An 18705-nucleotide genomic window follows, 5' to 3' on the forward strand; every position below is an offset into this window, starting at 1 on the left:
GTATAAAATGTATTCTTATTTTAATTAAACTACTCATTCTTAATTCCACTCGTTTTCCTTCTCTGCTTATTAATATAAACATGTATTTGGTACAATTGGTTATACTTATGTTACAAATAGGTACTATCAGCTACAAATATCTCGAAACTATGACATTTTTATTTAATTTGATTGACTAGTTATGTCTTACAAGGAAGGGTACCCAACTGTCCGACTCCGATTTGATTCATTTTGATATATGTTATAGAGTAGTCTAAAATAACGAACACGTATTTTTTTTTAGCTGCCCAAACTCAACCTATTGGGAGAAATTGTCCTCCAAAGTACTAAAAAGTTACTAAATCTTCTAACTCCTATAGAAAGTGATGCTCAAGCAACTTGCTAGTTAATGGCTTGTTTGAGTATATTATGTTTGAGAGCAGGAAAAAATAATTTACACGTGTTTTGTTATATCTGCTTAAACTCAAGTTTTCCTAAAAAAACACCCGTCTTTATGTGTAACTATAGTGATAAGATATTATAAAACTTCGAATGTCGATTCTTTTAGGAAAAAAATAGTTTTAGCCGATATAACAAAACACGTGCTCATTATTTTTTGCTGCTTTCAAACATATACTCAAACCAGCCATTAACTAGCAAGTTGCTTGAGCATCACTTTCTATAGGAGTTAGAAGATTTAGTAACTTTTTAGTACTTTGGAGGACAATTTCTCCCAATAGGTTGAGTTTGTGCAGCAAAAAAAAAATACGTGTCCGTTATTTTAGACTACTCTATAACATATATCAAAATGAATCAAATCGGAGTCGGACAGTTGGGTACCCTTCCTTGTTAGATTAATATCTAACACATATATTTCTCTAATAAATATATACAATACTAAACATAGCAGCACGGTTTTAGTATGCCCGAATGACGGCAAATAATTCCTAGTTTCACAAGCAACAATAATCAAGAAAAAAACAACGGGCTGCACTCCGGGAGTGCCGACAGAAGTGAAAACTTGAATATTAACGTTGTGAATTTTTGATATTTTAGAGACATTAAGTAGCAGTTTTATAAAAAGAGATAATTCTCTATTATACCTGCGTAAATAAATTTAAGTGTGGAAGATATTTTGAAATGCGAATTTTAGTGTTAATATATAACATAAGGTGTGGTAGGGTAAGTGTGCCATGACGTCAAAGTGCGCCTACTTTGAATATATCGAAAATTGCTTATATACTACTAATATTACTAGTATTCTACAACACTTTTAGAGTCTAAGTGTTTTAGAATACTAGTAATATACTCGTAAGTAGTATAGCAGTTTTCGATATATTCAAGGTAGGCGCACTTAGACGGCATGGCACACTTCCCCTACCTCACCTTATACAGAGTAATTTTATTCATGAGACGTGAGCACTAAGCAGGACTACAGCTTACACAATCAGTAAATGTTAATGAATCGTTCACCATCATATTAAGTAAAACAATCACGCTTCATTTCTATTATTTAACTTTTAGTTAAGGAAAAATATGAGTATCTACAATCATGGACACCCAACAACACAAAGATACAATACAACACAATTAACAAAGATTAAACCTCTTTAACCGTTATGACAGCACTTTGATTATGAAGAAAATAAAATGTCACACTTGAATGAGATACGATTTTTCAAAAGTAACCAGGCTTCGATGACATTCAATTTGCACGTCACCATGATGTCTCGTGTCCATCTTACAAATTTTCAATCTGACGGTCACGTGACACCTGACGCGAGTTTAATATTTTTTCCCCATCACAAAAAGTGCACAGCGCCGATAAAGAAGTTTTTACTTCAAAAGTCCATGTTTAGTTAATTGCGAAAAGACAATGTTCAGCCACAAGTTTGATAGCAGAAGTACATAGATGGCTCTAAAAGGTCCGGTTCATTAATGAAAGATACCTGAATCGGATGTCTATAGTTCGTTCGCGTTAAGATGCGGTGAATCGTCATTACATTGAATTCGGTTAACACACGAAGGACAGGGCACAACTATTGCGTTCAAAAGTATGCCTTCAATTGGTCACTGTGAACTTGAATTCCGTGATCACCCTAGCTGCATAGGTAAAGCCTGACCCGTAATATATGATCACGCGCCATATTGCGGAATTTCATTGGAACTAAATTTTTCATACTAAACTGAACTGTCACTCTATACATGCAAATAACAGCGCCCTCTTGACAATGATCATATATTTCTGGTCGGGCTTTAGATCGCCATTGTTAGTAAAGTCAGACCAAGACAAGTCTGCAACGATTTTGATAGCACACGCAGTGCAAGTGTTATTTATACGTCATAATTTCATAGAAGTTTGACGTTTCATCGTGGATAACACGAACTATCTATATGTATATGAAACTTTACTCTTATTTAGGCATTTGTGTGAAAGTCTGTGACAACCCTACTGAGTTCTTGTGCGGTGTCGGGATTTACGCAAACATCGATCGTCGGTCCACTGTGACTTTTTTACACTGTGGCCGTACAGCGCCATCTCTTTTAGCTGTCAAATTCGAAGCATGACATTGTCTTAGACTTTCACATCATTATCTGTGGCAACCCCATATTGCATGTTGGCATTTTTTATTAAATTTGTACTTGAAAAATCTGTACTTATTCAGTTTGAAGCATAAACTAAATGAAGCCGGGGTTACTGTAGAGCATCCCTCCAGCAACCCCTATTGAATTCCGGCATAGGTATTTACTTTTTAAGCAAACGAGAGGCTGGAAAAATTAGTCCCTACGATATTATTCTCCAACATATAAATAAACTTTGTCTATAAGTAGTTTAATGCCTGGTAGCTGATAGTTGCCTGGAATTTTGAAATAAACACCAACTCTAAGTTTAACTCACAAATTGAATACCAATTGTATACTAAAACTCTAAGTTTAACTCACAAATTGAATACCAATTGTATACTAAAACTCTAAGTTTAACTCACAAATTGAATACCAATTGTATACTAAATTCTAATATAATAAAGAATGCCAAAATGCAATGTGGGGTTGCTAGACAGCATGACGTAGACTTTCCTCATCTTACATAATTAATAAATCTTGGATTGTTTTTGTGGTTACTGTTCAAACCTTCACTGCAACCCCTCCGCATAATATAGCCGTGCAGTGTCGAATGACTACATCAGCTGTCATATGTACTCGAAAGTAGAATTTGACTTCAAACATAAAAAAATAATCAATTCAAAATCAATAAGTCTTTAAACATAAAATTACGTATATTAATGTGGTCTGTTCTCCCGTCCGCGCTGCGAATGGATGCGGGCGAGGAAGCTGGGGGCGCTGCAGTCAAGGCCCGAGGAAAGACGGACGGGCGACGGGCCCGACCGACCCTCCAGCCAATGCGTCACCATTTCACCCTTACCCTGAAAATAACAATGGGGATCAATGATAGCGTTACACACGAGAGTGACGAGGCGAAAGACGAAGTGAATCGTATCGTTTAGACAATTATGATAGCACTATCATCTGCAGTGGCAGCATGTTTGCAATTTTATCACTTACCACTTTTATTCTTGTTAGAAAGTGACAGGCCTGGTGACAAGCGATAAGAATGCGACCGTGCTTAGCCCGCTGAATCAATGATTTTGATTATTTCACTTATCTTCTTCTTCTTCTTCACGTTGTCCCGGCATTTTTGCCACGGCTCATGGGAGCCTGGGGTCCGCTTGACAACTAATCCCCAGAATTGGCGTAGGAACTAGTTTTAACGAAAGCGACTGCCACCTGACCTTCTAACCCAGAGGGTAAACTAGGCCTTATTGGGATTAAGTCCGGTTTCCTCACGATGTTTTCCTTCACCGAAAAGCGACTATTTCACTTATATTAGTGAGTATTACACTTATATTTTTGGAATAAATATCACGGATATTTATTCCAAACGCTCCGACCGTAGAACATACGTAATTTTACCGGAATGACTATTTTCAGGCTATTAGGTATGCATCTTATATTAATAGCTGTAAGGAAATAAACGAGACTAATGAGCTTTCACATAAACGCTGAAGTCGAACAGATAGTTGCTGAACCAAACATCATGGATCACAAAGGCGCAATGGCTTCAGTGGCTTGGCCATCTAGAACGAATGGGAGGCTATCGGGCGATGAAAAGAGGGTTTGAGGGAAGCTGACAGCACACCGCCCGACCGGTCGACCTAGGTATTGATGGACGGATGTGGTGGACACGGATCTGCGCGAGTTTGAACACTGGCGAGTAATTGCACAGGATCGGGATCAGTGGCGAGCAGTCGCGTTAAAGGTCAAGACACACTTTTGGTCGCTGCGCCAGAGGAGTACGTAAGTAAATAGTATGTAATGAGCTGTAGCTTGCCGACTATGTAACTTGGCTCTCCAACCTAGCCAAGATGACAATCGTTTACGCCGTAGCGAACGTACTATCTGTATCTCTATCACTCTTTCTTTTTAGTGCGATAGAGTTTCGTCCGCTACGGCGCAAATTATTGTCATGTTTCCAGATAAATAGTATGAGCACGTATGAGTATTGCTATGAAAAGTTTGCTGTTTATCAAATACCTTGACATCAACTACTCCTCGAGGGGATGTGATGAACCTGCCATTCCTGTCCAGAGCTCTCTTGACGTCGTCAGATATTTGAATCTTCATTGCTGAAAAAAGGAAAACACAAAAATGCTACTTATTGGTGATACAAGTTCGAAAACTAAACTAAACCAGAGGGGGAGTATGCGAGCAAGACAACGCTCTTATTTTATTTATTATCACATTCAGCTTTGTCTCGCTCGCACACCTTTCCCGCAGCATGATTATGGCGTCATTACGTTAACCGCCTACAGATCGTGTTATTCACGCTTGACTTGATTCGTAATGTCATGTTATTGAAGGTTATATTTGATAAATCTGTGCGTCATCGTGGATGACACGAACTATAAGCTGTGTACGCCGGTTACCACACACATTCACATTATATTTTAGCCACTTACGCTCGCTCGTACTCTCCATGCGACTAGCCGTATTAATGGTGTCCCCAAAGAGACAGTAGCGCGGCATCTTGCTCCCGACGATCCCCGCGACACATGGCCCTGTGTGGATGCCACTTCTCATGCATAACGTCTGTGTATGAAGAAATAATTCGGTCAAATATAGTGGCTGCCGTTAAAGAGTCGATAAATATCAAGCTTATGATGTTTATCGAATCTATCGTCACAATTGTATGAATGATATCAAACATGCCGATCGTTGCACGGGTTATTGCTCTTAAAATAAAGTATTGATATTTAACACATTTATAAATGAACATGTTAGACGACATAATTTGACTATTACAGAAGGGTTAGAATAAAAACGACCCTCCCTACTAAGCAAAGCTTGTACTATGGGTACTAGACGATGATATATGTACATACGTATATAGATAAATACATACATGCAAAACACCCATTACTCAGAAACAAATATCTGTGTTCATCACACAAATAATGCCCTTACCGGGATTCGAACCCGGGGCCATCGTCATCATAGGCAGGCATCAATTCACAAGTCACAACCCACTTGACTAGTCCAGACTGGTCGTCGTCGTTTATCTGACAATAAGTTAATTTTGAATCTGTTTCTTTGGTAAAATCCCAATAAGTAAACAGCATTTTGAAATTACCTATTCAATTTAAATTGCCGCATTTGAACGGTGTAGGTTTTCCAGGTAATAAGAAAAAATAAACTCTTGCAATCTATTTCACGGTTTTTTTTTTATTGTGACTGTACTGACCAAGGCATAAGCTACACAGACATGGCAAGTGAAGGCAAACAATTATACAGAGATAGTTACCCATTGCCTAATTACTTAATTGTAGGGCAAAGATGGTCGGCTCTATATCATTTGTCACTATGCCTGTCACATTCTAACAAGTACGTAAGCGCGAAATTGACGGGCATAGTGACAAGTGATAAAAATGGAACCATGCTGCCACCGGTGATATGAGTTATCGGGCAGTATTCCGTGGCTCCGTGGTAATTTTAAATCTCCGTGCCATGGTATATTACTCTACGAGCTGCATGTGAACACGGAGACTGCTACCTAAGTACCCGGACAGTGTGGCTTGTGATGTACCGTGGCTACTATGTAGCAGCTCGAGCATCATACTCGCAGTTTCCATGGTAAGTTTATTGTGACTGACTCATTTACATATAAGGATGACAATACGGGCAATAAGAATGGGGCCAGTACAGCGGTGTCACGCACACGAGTTCGAGCCAATCGTGCAGTCTAACGCCACAACGCAACTGGTTGATGAGTTCGCATCAAGTGCGCGATTGATCGCAACTAGTTGCGTTAGACTACACGACTGGCTAGAATTCATCAGTGATACGACTGAACTAGCACCATTCTTAGTGCTCGTAAGGCAAGTCCTTAGAAACCTATATATCAATGGATTGACTAGCACTCATAGGCTGCTGTTGCTAACATCATGCCACGCTTGATTGATTCTGGCTATACAATGACTGATCGAGACAATGGGCTGCAATGTGCCGTGGTAGCTAGCGCAATGTTTGCAACAGCCGTAGCAGATTTTATTATGGTGTACAACCACACCAAGCTGTATGGTAAGCAAAGGCAAACAAGTACACAGAGACAGTTACCTAAGTACCTGATCAGGACGATGCGGCAATCTGCAATGTGCTGTGGCAGCTAGCAACTCTAGCGCCATACTCGCAATCTCCGTGGCATGTTTGTTGCCTGCAACATAAAAAAGTCGAAAAGGAGCGTGCATAAACTGCAGGGAGTAGTATAGAAAGCCCCTGTTTTTTCGTGTGGAGTGTACTCTTAAATGTCAAGTTAAAGTTTTTGATTTAAGTCACTATTACGTGGCAGACCATCCATCGCACACGGTGGCTGTGGTGAAAGCCTCAGTTTTAGTGAAGTGTAAAGACAATGCAGTCAAAGCCATCTACGGGAAACTCCGTGCACAAGCGTATTTGTCGATGAAGATACTAATCGTGTATTATTGTATAAAAAACTCTCACATGTACCGACAATATTTGGTCGCATTGACCATACTAAACTTTCTCGAATTTACATCCGTTGCATTAACTGACACTGAGGTTCGTATATGTTTGCATTTGTTTAACATGGACGCCGCGCCGTAGGTCTGCAGCTGATCAGCCCGCTCGAGTAGTCTCTCAGTTATCGATATCAGAGGGCCTACCGAGAACCACGTTCGACGTGTTGCCTCTCTGTCGCACTTGTAAATTTGTACGTAAGTGTGACAGGGAGGCAACCCGTCGAACGTGGTTCGCGGTAGGCCCTCTGATGTCAAATGACCTATAGAGAAAAACAGCCGCTAGAAAATGCCCTATGGCATTCAATTCTCTTTATTTTTAATTCTGAGAATTTGTATAAAGCAAATAGCAATGTCCCGCTCGCACTTCGGAGCGGCGTGCGGATCCGCATCAAAAGTAAAAATGCACGCAAATGTCTTACCGTTTCTGACCGGCAACCCAGAGGCCACCATGTAGGAGTCGCCGATGGTTTCGATTTTGTAGACGTCATAGCACTCGATACGGTCGTCGAACAGCTTGTAAACTGAGTTCAGGAAACTAATGACCTGGGAAAGGAATATAATGAGAAAAAACTTAATTTACCGTAAAATCATTAGGCAGTGTGTAAAACAAAACCTGCTGAAGCAGGGTAGGTATTGTTGTGTATTGTGTAAATTATTTCTTTCAACTTAGTAAGTAATCGTAGCTGAGAAAAAGATGTGGACTTACAAATCAATATAACGAAATAATATAAACGAACACTACAGAGCAGAATTTTAAACAAATATATAATCTTGTATAATTTTTTTATATTAATAAGACATTATATTTTTGTTAGTACGTAATGTGAATTTGTGTTCGTACTGTACCTAATTGTATCACCTAATACCTCATGTTTTTGCATCGCCTACAACTTATCTGCTTTGCCTAAAGGTTGACTGGTAGAGAATGTCTTACGGCATTAAGTTCGCCTATTGAACCGTGTATTTTCTCATGTGCAATAAAGATTAAATCAAAATAAATTTACTAAGACTTAGTAAATCTAACTAAAAACTAAAATAATTTATTTATTTTGATTTAATCTTTATTGCACATGTGAAAATACACTACTAAGTCTTAGTAGATTTAAATAAATCTAACTAAAAACTAAAATAATTTATTTATTTTGATTTAATCTTTATTGCACATGAGAAAATACACTGTTCAGAAATAGTTTTCTGAAGGTAATTATGTTAATTATCAAGAATAAACTATTTCGCTAAAACGACAATGATTTACCAAAATCTGAGAAACAAAAGGAGTTGCAACATTTTATTCATATTTTAAAGACAAATATTATCTAAAATACAACCAATCTAATGGCCCGTTTCGAATATTACGAGGGAGGAATAGCTTTGCGATCCTAACAAAATAACGGTATTTTTTCTATAAAATTCCATTTCGGGAGAAAACAGTTTCCACTAACTAAATCTTAACAAATAACTTTGATTTTGATCGCTTCAGCATAATATATTCTAGGTTTATAGGTTTCGCTAAAAAAAATGAAAACCTATTAACCTAATTTTTCATTGTGTCAATAACACACACATAAAGAGGTTTTATCATATTTGATCACGTTAAAACCTCTTCACCACCTTATAATCCTTAAAGCCTACCAATCTTTAGGCACCACACTTCAACCTAATGCCGGCAAATCCTTTCTACAACCTCATCCATAATGCGGTAGTATTAAGGGGTTAAATCCGGATATAACTCCTATTTTTAGAACAGGAACAGAACCTCAAGAGTAAACAAACGCTTATATATGTCTCTTTTAGTCCGTTTAGCATTTAATGTTGAGAGAGATGTCGTAAAACTTATTGTAAAGACAGGTATTTCTGGACCGATACGACCTTCAAACATTCAAGAAAAGAGTGTACTCACTTATAACCCCTCTGGTGTTGCGGGTGTCCATGGGCGGCGATGATCGCTTATCATCAGGTGATCCGTATTCTCGTTTGCGTTTACCTATTATATCATAAAAAAACCGGCCAAGAGCATGTCGGGCCACGCTCAGTGTAGGGTTCCGTAGTTACTCTTCCGTCACAATAAGCTAAACTGGAGCTTAAAGTATAGTACATTGTTAACCAAGGGATGAAACGGTACCTTTCACCCGAGTTAAACAAATAGGCAAATTTGCATAATCAGTACCTAATTAAAGTAAGTCTTTTTACTATGAAGGGAAATCTTTTTGCGATAACTCAAAAACAGCTAAACTGATCATGTCTGCTATAGTTTTCATTTAATGTCTTTCTTAAGCTCTACTTCCACGATTTTTTTCATATTTTTTTGGACCTATGGTTCAAAAGTTAGAGGGGGGGGAGGGGACACTTATTTTTTCTTTCGGAGCGATTATCTCCGAATATATTCACTTTATCAAAAAATGTTTTAATGAAAACCCCTATTAGTTTTGACAAACCTTTCCAACGATACCCCACACTCTAGAGTTGAAGCGAAAAAAAAAATTTCACCCCCACTTTACGTGTAGCGGAGGTACACTAAAAAAAAATTTAGATTTTATTGTACGACTTTGTCGGCTTTATTGATTTATATATCCATGCCAAATTTCAGCTTTCTAGCACTAACGACCACGGAGCAAAGCCTCGGACAGACAGACAGACAGACAGACGGACATGGAGAAACTATAAGGGTTCCTAGTTGACTACGGAACCCTAAAAAAGTCCCAAACAAGGCCTGTTAAGGAAACGTATTCTGATTGTAATAACATTATGAATTTTATATTGATTTAACCCAACACGATTTTCATTCATAATTTTAAAACTAATACCTACGGGACTTAAAAAACATTCCAACACGGATGTCGTGAGTGTTGTATGTAGGCAAAGTGATAACCCTAGCGTACAAGTGAATAATCAAGATCAAGTGCGGGTAGTTCGCAAAACCCGCGCAGCAAGATGATACAATTCCTCGCCAGTCTGCCTACGACCACGAACGTAACGTCACGTTCGAAACGTCAGGCCATATAATAAACGTAAGTTTACGCGATTAAGTCCCGTATTTAGTTTTAAAATTATTATAAATTTCATCTGGATTTGTTATTATGGATATAAATCTGGCAGTGTTAAAAGTGATATTCCTTCAACCAGAGACGTCTCATTTGCCACTGACAGATGATATCTACTTATAACAAATCCAGATCAAATTAATGGTTTGTTATTACGATCGGAATACGTCTCAAGAATTTGGCTGTTTGTCGACCCGCCATCAATTTGATCAAATACCAAATAGCACACCGTGTTTGGGCTCTTAAATTCCCTAGCCTATTTAATTATGAAAACTAATACAGTTGTTGTTAACAATCTACTGCGTGTATTTTTGATATGACCGTATAATCAAAGGGTAGTACTTTCATAGGCTTTATAAAAACCGAAGGCTTTTATTTTTGCTTTAACTCAAAACGTCGCATTTGTTGACGTTGTCCACAAGTGTGGACACGACCAGTGGTAACGTTGAAAGCGAACGCAGCCGACGCGCACGAATGAGGGTAGAACGAGCGCGGTCTACACAACTTTGACAACCACCCGCTATCTCCAGTTGTCCGTGAACAAGATGCACGTAGCTGCGTCGAAATATCGGGAGCTCAAAAACAATATTAAAAGGTAATCACGGTGCATACCCCGGTCGATTTAAGTCTAGTGAAACTAACCGTGAATCACTCAAAACTGTTAATGTAATAATAGTTACAAATAGTTATGTTCCTTGAATGACAAACCGAAATATAAATAAAATTGTTGTTTACATTTTGGAATTTTCCAATGTAAATAGTGTTTCTTTGGTACTGTCACCAGTCCCACACCTAAATATCTAAACACGCTTCTATTTTCAAGGCGCTAGAGTGCTTGTTTAGATATTTTTGAGCACCTCGGTCGCTCCGATGGCGACTGGACGGTCGTTTTTACGAGGAAAGCTTCCAACGAATTGATAATCTCCTCCTTTTTTTGGAGGTACAGTGATATTAAACCGGTATAGTACACTGAAAAAATAAAACCATTTAAACCACAAACCAATTGAAATTGCATTAACGTTTAATGCTTTAAACAGACTTTAAAATTTACTATTTATAGCAAAACAGTAAATTATCACGTGCCGAAAAGACAGTAAATTTTACTGTTTTGAGTAACTAAAATGTAGTAAATGTTCGTTTAATCTCACCGTTTTTTCAAAACTTATAAATGTATCTACTAACTAGTTAACGTTACTGTTTTGTATTTTATTATTTTACAAACATTTGTTGATATTGTATAAAGCAGTTGATCTTAATGAAAATCATTTTAAGGTGTGCTGGATAGGCCATATTTTTTTCAGTGTAACAGGAGTTTTCTCTCCTCTGCCTTATTGGTTCTTACTTGGTAAGGAGTAGACACTGCAGCAATAGCAGTGAACCCGACTATATCACTGAAGTAGACAGTCACCGAGGCAAAATACTCCGCCGGGACCTGAAAACAGTTAAAAGAAACATTTTAAACTTTATGATTCGTTTACTTCGTCGCCTAGGCCGAGGCACGACTACACTGGCCAGTTTGTGCGTGAGGAAATTGCCTCGCGCGTATGCTCGCTCTGTGTGGACCCGGCTATTCCCGAACGGCCTGATAACGGATAATATTTATTCGGCGAGCGTAGAATGCTAAATGGTTTGGCATTCTACATGGAATTTTCACGACATTCCCTGTGTAGGGTCAATGCAGGGTAGACGTCTTTTAGGTAAGACCGCTAGAAGCTCTTTCATCGCTTCTAGCTCTTATATTTGTATACATGCTCCATTTACAGGTAGGTAAAGTATAGAACAGAAGTAAAGGAACCTGGATCCGTTTTCGAATTGAATCTACCATGTTTTGAAGTCTCATATCGTTGTATAGCAAAGTGCTTAAGCATGGAACTGCCCAAATACTCATGGAGAAACCTACGATACTGACTAAATACGTATAGTAATAATAATAAGTGCGTTGTTTTTGTGTGTTATTTTCATTTCTTTTATCACACACTTAATAAAAACTGCAACAAACATAAATAAAATAAAATAAAATTCATTTATTTCAGACCATTGATAATCCATATTTTACAAAATTAAATAACATTTAAAAACATACTATTATAGAAATTAAATAGAAAACAATTAAAATTTAATATTATATAAATAACATTACATTAAATTAAATTTACTATTAAAACTAACATGCAACCAAATAACACTAGGCCCTGGCCCTATTCATAGTGTTGTGTTCCTGCCGGTGAGTAAGGTTGCCAGAGTTCAACGAGGGTGCGGAGTGTTAGGGTCGGTTAGGCCTACGGAGACTGCTTACTCAGGCGGGCCGTATGCTTGTTTGCCACAATGTAGTATTTAAAAAAAAACATGCAAGGAGGATCACTGCCTCAAAAAGCCACTGTCCCATCTACCTATATTTGCCACTGTGGCCAGAAGGCAAAAAAATCGGCCTCCTTGAGCTGTGCAGTAATGTGTTTATGTTACCTGCTGGGTTTGCTTCAGCTGTTTAGCCACGGTGGCTGGAAGCATCTCGTAGAGGAGAGAGTCGCTCAACTCCTTCTCGTATTCTAATTCTCGTGCCTTTTCGGCCAAGTTCGTGGCGTATACCTGTAAGAGGGTACCATTTATGACTACTAGTATTTTAACTAAAATATCCTACACTATTCACACAGGTGGCCGATTTTGAATTTCGAGCGCTCTATTTCGTCACTCGAAGATCTGTTGAAAACTTAACGGTAAGTTTTATGAAATAGGAGCAGTAAAAATTGGGAGCTTAGTGATATTTACCACTTGTTTTCAATTTTATTAGCAGAGTTTGAATTCCTAGTAGGAGAGATACATTGAAGGGAGCCGTAATCGAGCATCGTGTATATTTAGAAGTTGCTAGTTAAAAAATAATAGAGTAAGTATATAAGTGAATCTATTTTAACAACAAAACCGCCGTCAGTCAAAGAAATAAAAAATGACGGATCGACGCAGATCGCAAACCGCAAACCGCCAATGCGTGCTTCCGTTGAGCTGGAAACTCCTCGCTATGGAGCGATACATGTGGAGCTATCTTTGGCTTAAAATACGCGACAGACCCGTTTTAATAGATTTCATTAGTGAATCTATTCTTTATTAAAGGTTTGGGAACTGCTGGGTTCAAATAGGACTGGGCTGATTACTTATACCGAGTGTATTTGTATAGGTTAACTGGTATACTTACGTAGCAATCACGTGGATGAGGGAAAGTCGAGGACGGAATATCCCCAACTGCAACGAAATGGCTGGACGGCTTTGCCTTCTTCCTTTTCATCAGCCCGAAAAATCCGTGGATGTAATGGGGAAGGGCCTTTGTCCAGCAGTGAGACACTCAAAAGAATTGTAAAAAAGTCAAACCTGAATAGTATTGACAGCTGTCCTGACGAGAGCAATGATGATGGGTGACACCACACACACTAGCACCAGAATTCCAGCGCATACCGCTTCGCTGCGACGTGCCTCCCTCAAACTCTCTGTTACTCCTTCCCTAGATATCAAAATCAAGATTTAAGGATATAACTTTCTGTTACAAGATAGAATTAGGAACAGTGTGATAAGGAAAAATTGTGGACTGAACGAAGATGTAGTGACAAAAATTGAGAAAGGTATGTTGAGATGGTTTGGACACGTGGAAAGAATGAGTGAAAGGAGGTTAAGAAAGAGAGTGTATAAGGGAGCTGGAAAGGGTAGACCTCGGCGGACTTTCTCTGATCAAATCGGGGAAATCCTGATGAAAGGCCAGGTCAAGAGCACCCTAAACCGACGAGCGTGTATGAGGAATGTTATGAAAGTGAAGGAAGCGAAAGAGGTATGTCAGGATCATAGCAAATGGAAATCCGTGGTCTCTGCCTTCCCCTCCGGGAAATAGGCGTTATTATAAATATGTATAGTAAAAAAAATATATTTTAGATGGCTCGTAGAAAAAGCTATATAATAGTGATATAATCAAGCTTTTCTATCTCGTAGCTTACTTAGGCAGCGAAGCTTGCTGAGTACATGGTACTCGACTGAAAAGCTCTCTATTATATAACGATTGTATAAAATACTATTTCAATGGATCCTTGTATAACACCTCTTGAATATATGTAGATAGATAAGACGTTTATTTGTTGCTACAATAAAAAAGGAGACAAAATAATTCAACATCAAATAATAAATTGATTTGAATTGTTACGGTGCCTTAAAAAACACTGTAAAAACCGGCCACAAGTTATATACACAAAAGTCACAGGCTTCACTATAACAAATCCCGACCTCAATCTAATAAAAGTTTATACCCACTGAACAAATATCGGCGACCCCAACGACTGACAATTTAAATTGAGATCTGTTTTAATATAGCTAAGCCTGAGATTCAAATAGCATCGGTCGGGTGGTCGAGTCACGTATTCAATTAAGTATATGCGATTGCAACGTGGGCGCTTACATTAATATAGATGCTGTGGAAATTGTTGCACTTTGATAAAACAACGAGAATTAAAATACTGGAACTACCAACCAAAGGCCAAGGTGACCAAGGCATCCTGTGGCCTAGTATTATATGATCTGTGCTGTGGCCCAGGCTGCAAACGCGCGACCACCAGGATCACGGCGGCTTAGGACGATTTTTTCCAAGTATATGCATTTCTTACTGAAATATTACGGCGCCCCCTAAGAAATGCATATACTTGGAAAAATTCGACCTACGCCGCAACCATTTCATTTCTTTATTTGCATTCAATACAATACAACACAGTATAGTACATGAAACCACTAGGGGATATGAATACTTCTAATAGTACGCACATATCTCGTTTAATAGATAGCGTATCCACGCATAGGATCAAAGGTTTCAATATTATGAATAGCTTTCGTGTTTGTGCTGATTTTGTCACACTCCTTCGTCGTGCACAAGGTGTATGGTAGGTATATGGACGCTTTAAAGTGGTGTGATAGCTGAGGTATTTTTGTACATTTTTAGCAATAAATATTTTTATCTACGCACATAATCATAAACCTTCTATGATGGTTTAAAAATCTATCGCATTAGTTATTTATTTTAGAACAATTACGACTACAATATAACGTTTACCCAGCAGGTATTGGCTGTTTTAATATAAATAAACGTTCCTATGTATTTTGTATCTCACTGTAAATGTTGTAATTTTTTTTTTAATTTAGAATGTTTTATTTTGACGTTTTAATTTGCATGGATTCGCCATACTACGTCACATTACTTCAATTATTCTTTTTAGGCGAAGAACCCGAAGTTGATCCGCCTCGACCAGGCAGGCGGGCACACGGCGCGGCGCTGGCTGCGTTGCGCGGTAACGCCCCGGCCACGACATCGCGCGGCGGCGGCCGCGGCGAGCGGCAAGAATAGGTTGGAGCGAGACACAGCGTTCCGACCTTTCGTTCCCACTTATGGCCGCTACTCGCCGCTGCCGCCGCCGCGCGAAGTTGCGGCCTGGCCAGGCCGTAAGGCGGAAACGCGACACCGTGTTCGCAGTCTACCTTACACCTTACCTGATATACCCCCGTAGTTGTTTCTGTACGGCGCGGAGCTTGTCCAACAGAGTGGTTGTTTGGTCGAAGTAAGAGATAGCCTCAGTCAGGTTTCCAGTCTGGAGACTGTTTTCGACGATCAGCTGGTTCCTGAACAAAAGGTTTGCATTTCTTTATTTTCAAAAAGGTAAAGAAAACTAAGAGAACAAATCAAATCATTTTCACATTACCCACTCGGAAAAGGGCTTTTTCTTCTCTGCTAGTAGGGGTCAAAGTGGTACTTTTTTTCCTGCTAAGAGGGACCAAAGTGGCTCTTTTCTGTTCTAAGAGACTATTTTCATCTTTTTTGTATACTTTTTTTTAGCTTTAATAATATTGTATAATTTAATAATTTCCTTATACGTGATGTGAAAATCAGTATGTGTATAAATTATTTCCACTTTGGGCGTTAACACTTGAATCCTTCGGTTCGTTCAGGATTCAATTTACGCTCTCGCCGTAAATGTGTCGTTTTGCTTCCTTGTGACACAATCTACTTCTTCTTCTTTCTTCTTTATATTTAAGAGCTGTGCTCTTGTCGGTGGAGCAATCTCCAACTCGTCCGGTCTTCTGTCAACTCCTTAACCTACTGGCATGACACGACCTGAACCTTTTCTTTTATTTGGTTGAAATATTTTTTTTCTCGGTCTTCCTCTTCTTCTCTTTCCTTCTATGAAGTGCTCAAAGAACAGGTTGTGTCGTAGCAGATGTCTAAACTATTATTAAATATTTTTATTTCTGAAATATTGTTCTCTCGCTATATCGTAATCCCGTACGGGATTCGTACAGGCGGTGCAAGCACGTGTGGTCGCTTTTAGTCTTAGTCAACGCTTAGCCTCGAAAAGATTGCATATACTAGAGAAATCGTGACCAGGTATGAGGTCCAGAGCCTAATCTGCGTAAGCTGAAGACCTCCAGTGGTGGAAGCCGGATCCGTACCGACGTACGGATCCGGCTTCCGCCACAGAAGGTTTTTCAGTATATAAGGAAAACAAACAATTTAAAAACCGCACAGTTTATATTTAATAAATAGTGTTAGTTTTATCACCTGGTCGAAAACTTGTTTTGCAAATAAACTGCAGGAAGTGTACCTACCTAATTGCCTCTGGCCGACCTTGAATCGTATGTTATGTTACGTAATTTTTAAAGGCTTTTTGACGGTCTAGGAATCGGTTGCACCAAAGCGACTGTCACCGTTAAAGTGTTCGCAATTTTTTATTATATGAGATGTTTCGTAGATCTCTGTTGCATGAGGTCGATCAGTTTGTTAACTGTGGTTTGTGCAACTGGCCCTAGGTAATTCACCGTTACATTATCACCGGGTAAGGTAAAATCAGAAATAATTAATAGCGTTTTCTCAAAGTTGCAATGTTATGTGTGTGTTGACATGACATAATTCAAATTAGGTCCGGAAACGTATTAGGTGCGATGACTGCAAATGATTATGTAAAGGTATTTTACAGTACATATGGGGCTACTTTATAGCACTAGTGCGAGAAGTAGCATATTACGTTACTGTGTCGAACATTTAAAGGGCCATATGTACTGTAAAACGTTGTACGATACATGTGCGAATAGGTAATTCGCAACTCGTGTCGATTTAAAACACTCCCTTCGGTCGTGTTTTAATTTATCGCCACTCGTTTCGAATTTCCTATTTTTCGCACTTGTATCGTAATGTACTATTATACAGCCGTAACACACCTAGGCCTGTAAAGCAACCTTTTTTTGTTTTTTAACGTCAAATTGTGACACAACGTCTTGGCATTCAACCATCAAGTAGTAGTAGATACGTAATTTATTTTTAGCTGTGTAAACCTATAGATCGGTCATTCACGACGACGAGTGAATCACACGTGTGTCTCGTAATATCATATTATTAAAGATTGATTTGCGAAACTGCGCGTCATCGTGGACGATACAAACTATTGGAATAAAACAAATTGACTCAGATGTTTTTTATTTAATTGCAAATTTAAGAAAAGCACTACACAAAGTCATGTTATTAAAGGTTATACTCGTATTTGACAAATCTGCGCATCATTGTTAATGACACGAACTGTTTTAAACTATTCATCCCTTAAATGAAGTCTTCTTTTTCAAAAAACTCTGAATATTTATGCTTAATTTATTTTTGTACTAAGTAGCGATATTCGCTAGGGACTTTACATTTAATAATTGAAATATAAATTAAAAAAAAAATTAAATTACTATGTTATCAAAAAACAAACGGTACCACTATTTGTCTCTTGCGCAACGGGATAGAATAATAACATAAAAAGTTGATCCCTCCCAGAGGGCTTGGACCGTTATTCCGAAAGGTTGCAATTTCAAATCTTGCTCGCGGTGAATTTTTAAATTTTAAACAAGTTACTATACTGAGTTATGTCAAAAAAAAATTGTGACACAGTTATTCCTTGCTTCTCATTTGCATGTTTATCAAGAACTTCTCGAGACATTTCTAATGAGATAAACTCGATGATTATGTGTTTTTCCATCGAATTGCTACCTTCCGATTGTATCATATGTGATCGTGGCCGGCAAAAAGTCCCTCTTTGTTGCTTGCCACAAGGACGAGATTTGCTTATATCTTTATTACAAAAATTAAAATGAATGAAAATATACGCGGTGAAGCTGAATAAAAGTGTGTAAAAATACTTACTTCTTTTCCAACTCCTTGTACTCTGGGCTGTCTTCTTTGATGTCCACATGCAGTGGTATGAGCGAAGGCACATAGTTCAAAGTGTTGTCTAATAGATCTCTCCCGAGGACCAGGTGTGCTATGAATCTGTACAATAAAATTCAGAAGAATTGAACTGAAGTTCATTTGATAAAGGAACGGACTATAAACGCGAGGTATAACCTTGACAGATTGAATATATTTATAATTTCATAAAAAAAAAACGGAAAGAAACAGCTGAACCGATTATAACAAACCAGCGCTAGAAAACCTTGTTTCAAATATATATAAAAAAGCTACGAAATCTGTTGATACGTTTAAAAGCTACGGTGTCACTTATAAAATCCGTCTTTTTTTGTTGGGGGTTGAAAATTATGCGAGGTCA

General features: G+C 38.4%; 1 protein-coding gene across 2 annotated transcripts in view; it reads right to left on the reverse strand.

Moving 5' to 3' along the window:
• Positions 1–254: 254 nt before the first annotated feature.
• The window catches only part of LOC133524448 (uncharacterized), a 77726-nt gene continuing 59275 nt past the window's right edge, over positions 255–18705 (reverse strand). The window contains exons 7-16 of one of the 2 annotated variants that reach the window (XM_061860486.1): positions 18303–18428; positions 15623–15751; positions 13475–13604; positions 12578–12700; positions 11457–11546; positions 7493–7616; positions 6660–6748; positions 4998–5127; positions 4573–4664; positions 255–3404 (exon numbers count right to left, since the gene is read on the reverse strand). In XM_061860486.1, the coding sequence (XP_061716470.1) occupies positions 3261–3404; positions 4573–4664; positions 4998–5127; positions 6660–6748; positions 7493–7616; positions 11457–11546; positions 12578–12700; positions 13475–13604; positions 15623–15751; positions 18303–18428 (1177 nt within the window). In that variant the 3' untranslated portion in view covers positions 255–3260. Of the gene's footprint in view, positions 3405–4572; positions 4665–4997; positions 5128–6651; positions 6749–7492; positions 7617–11456; positions 11547–12577; positions 12701–13474; positions 13605–15622; positions 15752–18302; positions 18429–18705 lie in introns of those variants that run through there. The other variant, XM_061860488.1, reaches the window with a different exon arrangement.

Source organism: Cydia pomonella, chromosome 13 (assembly GCF_033807575.1).
Source record: "Cydia pomonella isolate Wapato2018A chromosome 13, ilCydPomo1, whole genome shotgun sequence".
In the NCBI taxonomy this organism is placed as follows: Eukaryota; Metazoa; Arthropoda; class Insecta; order Lepidoptera; family Tortricidae; genus Cydia; species Cydia pomonella.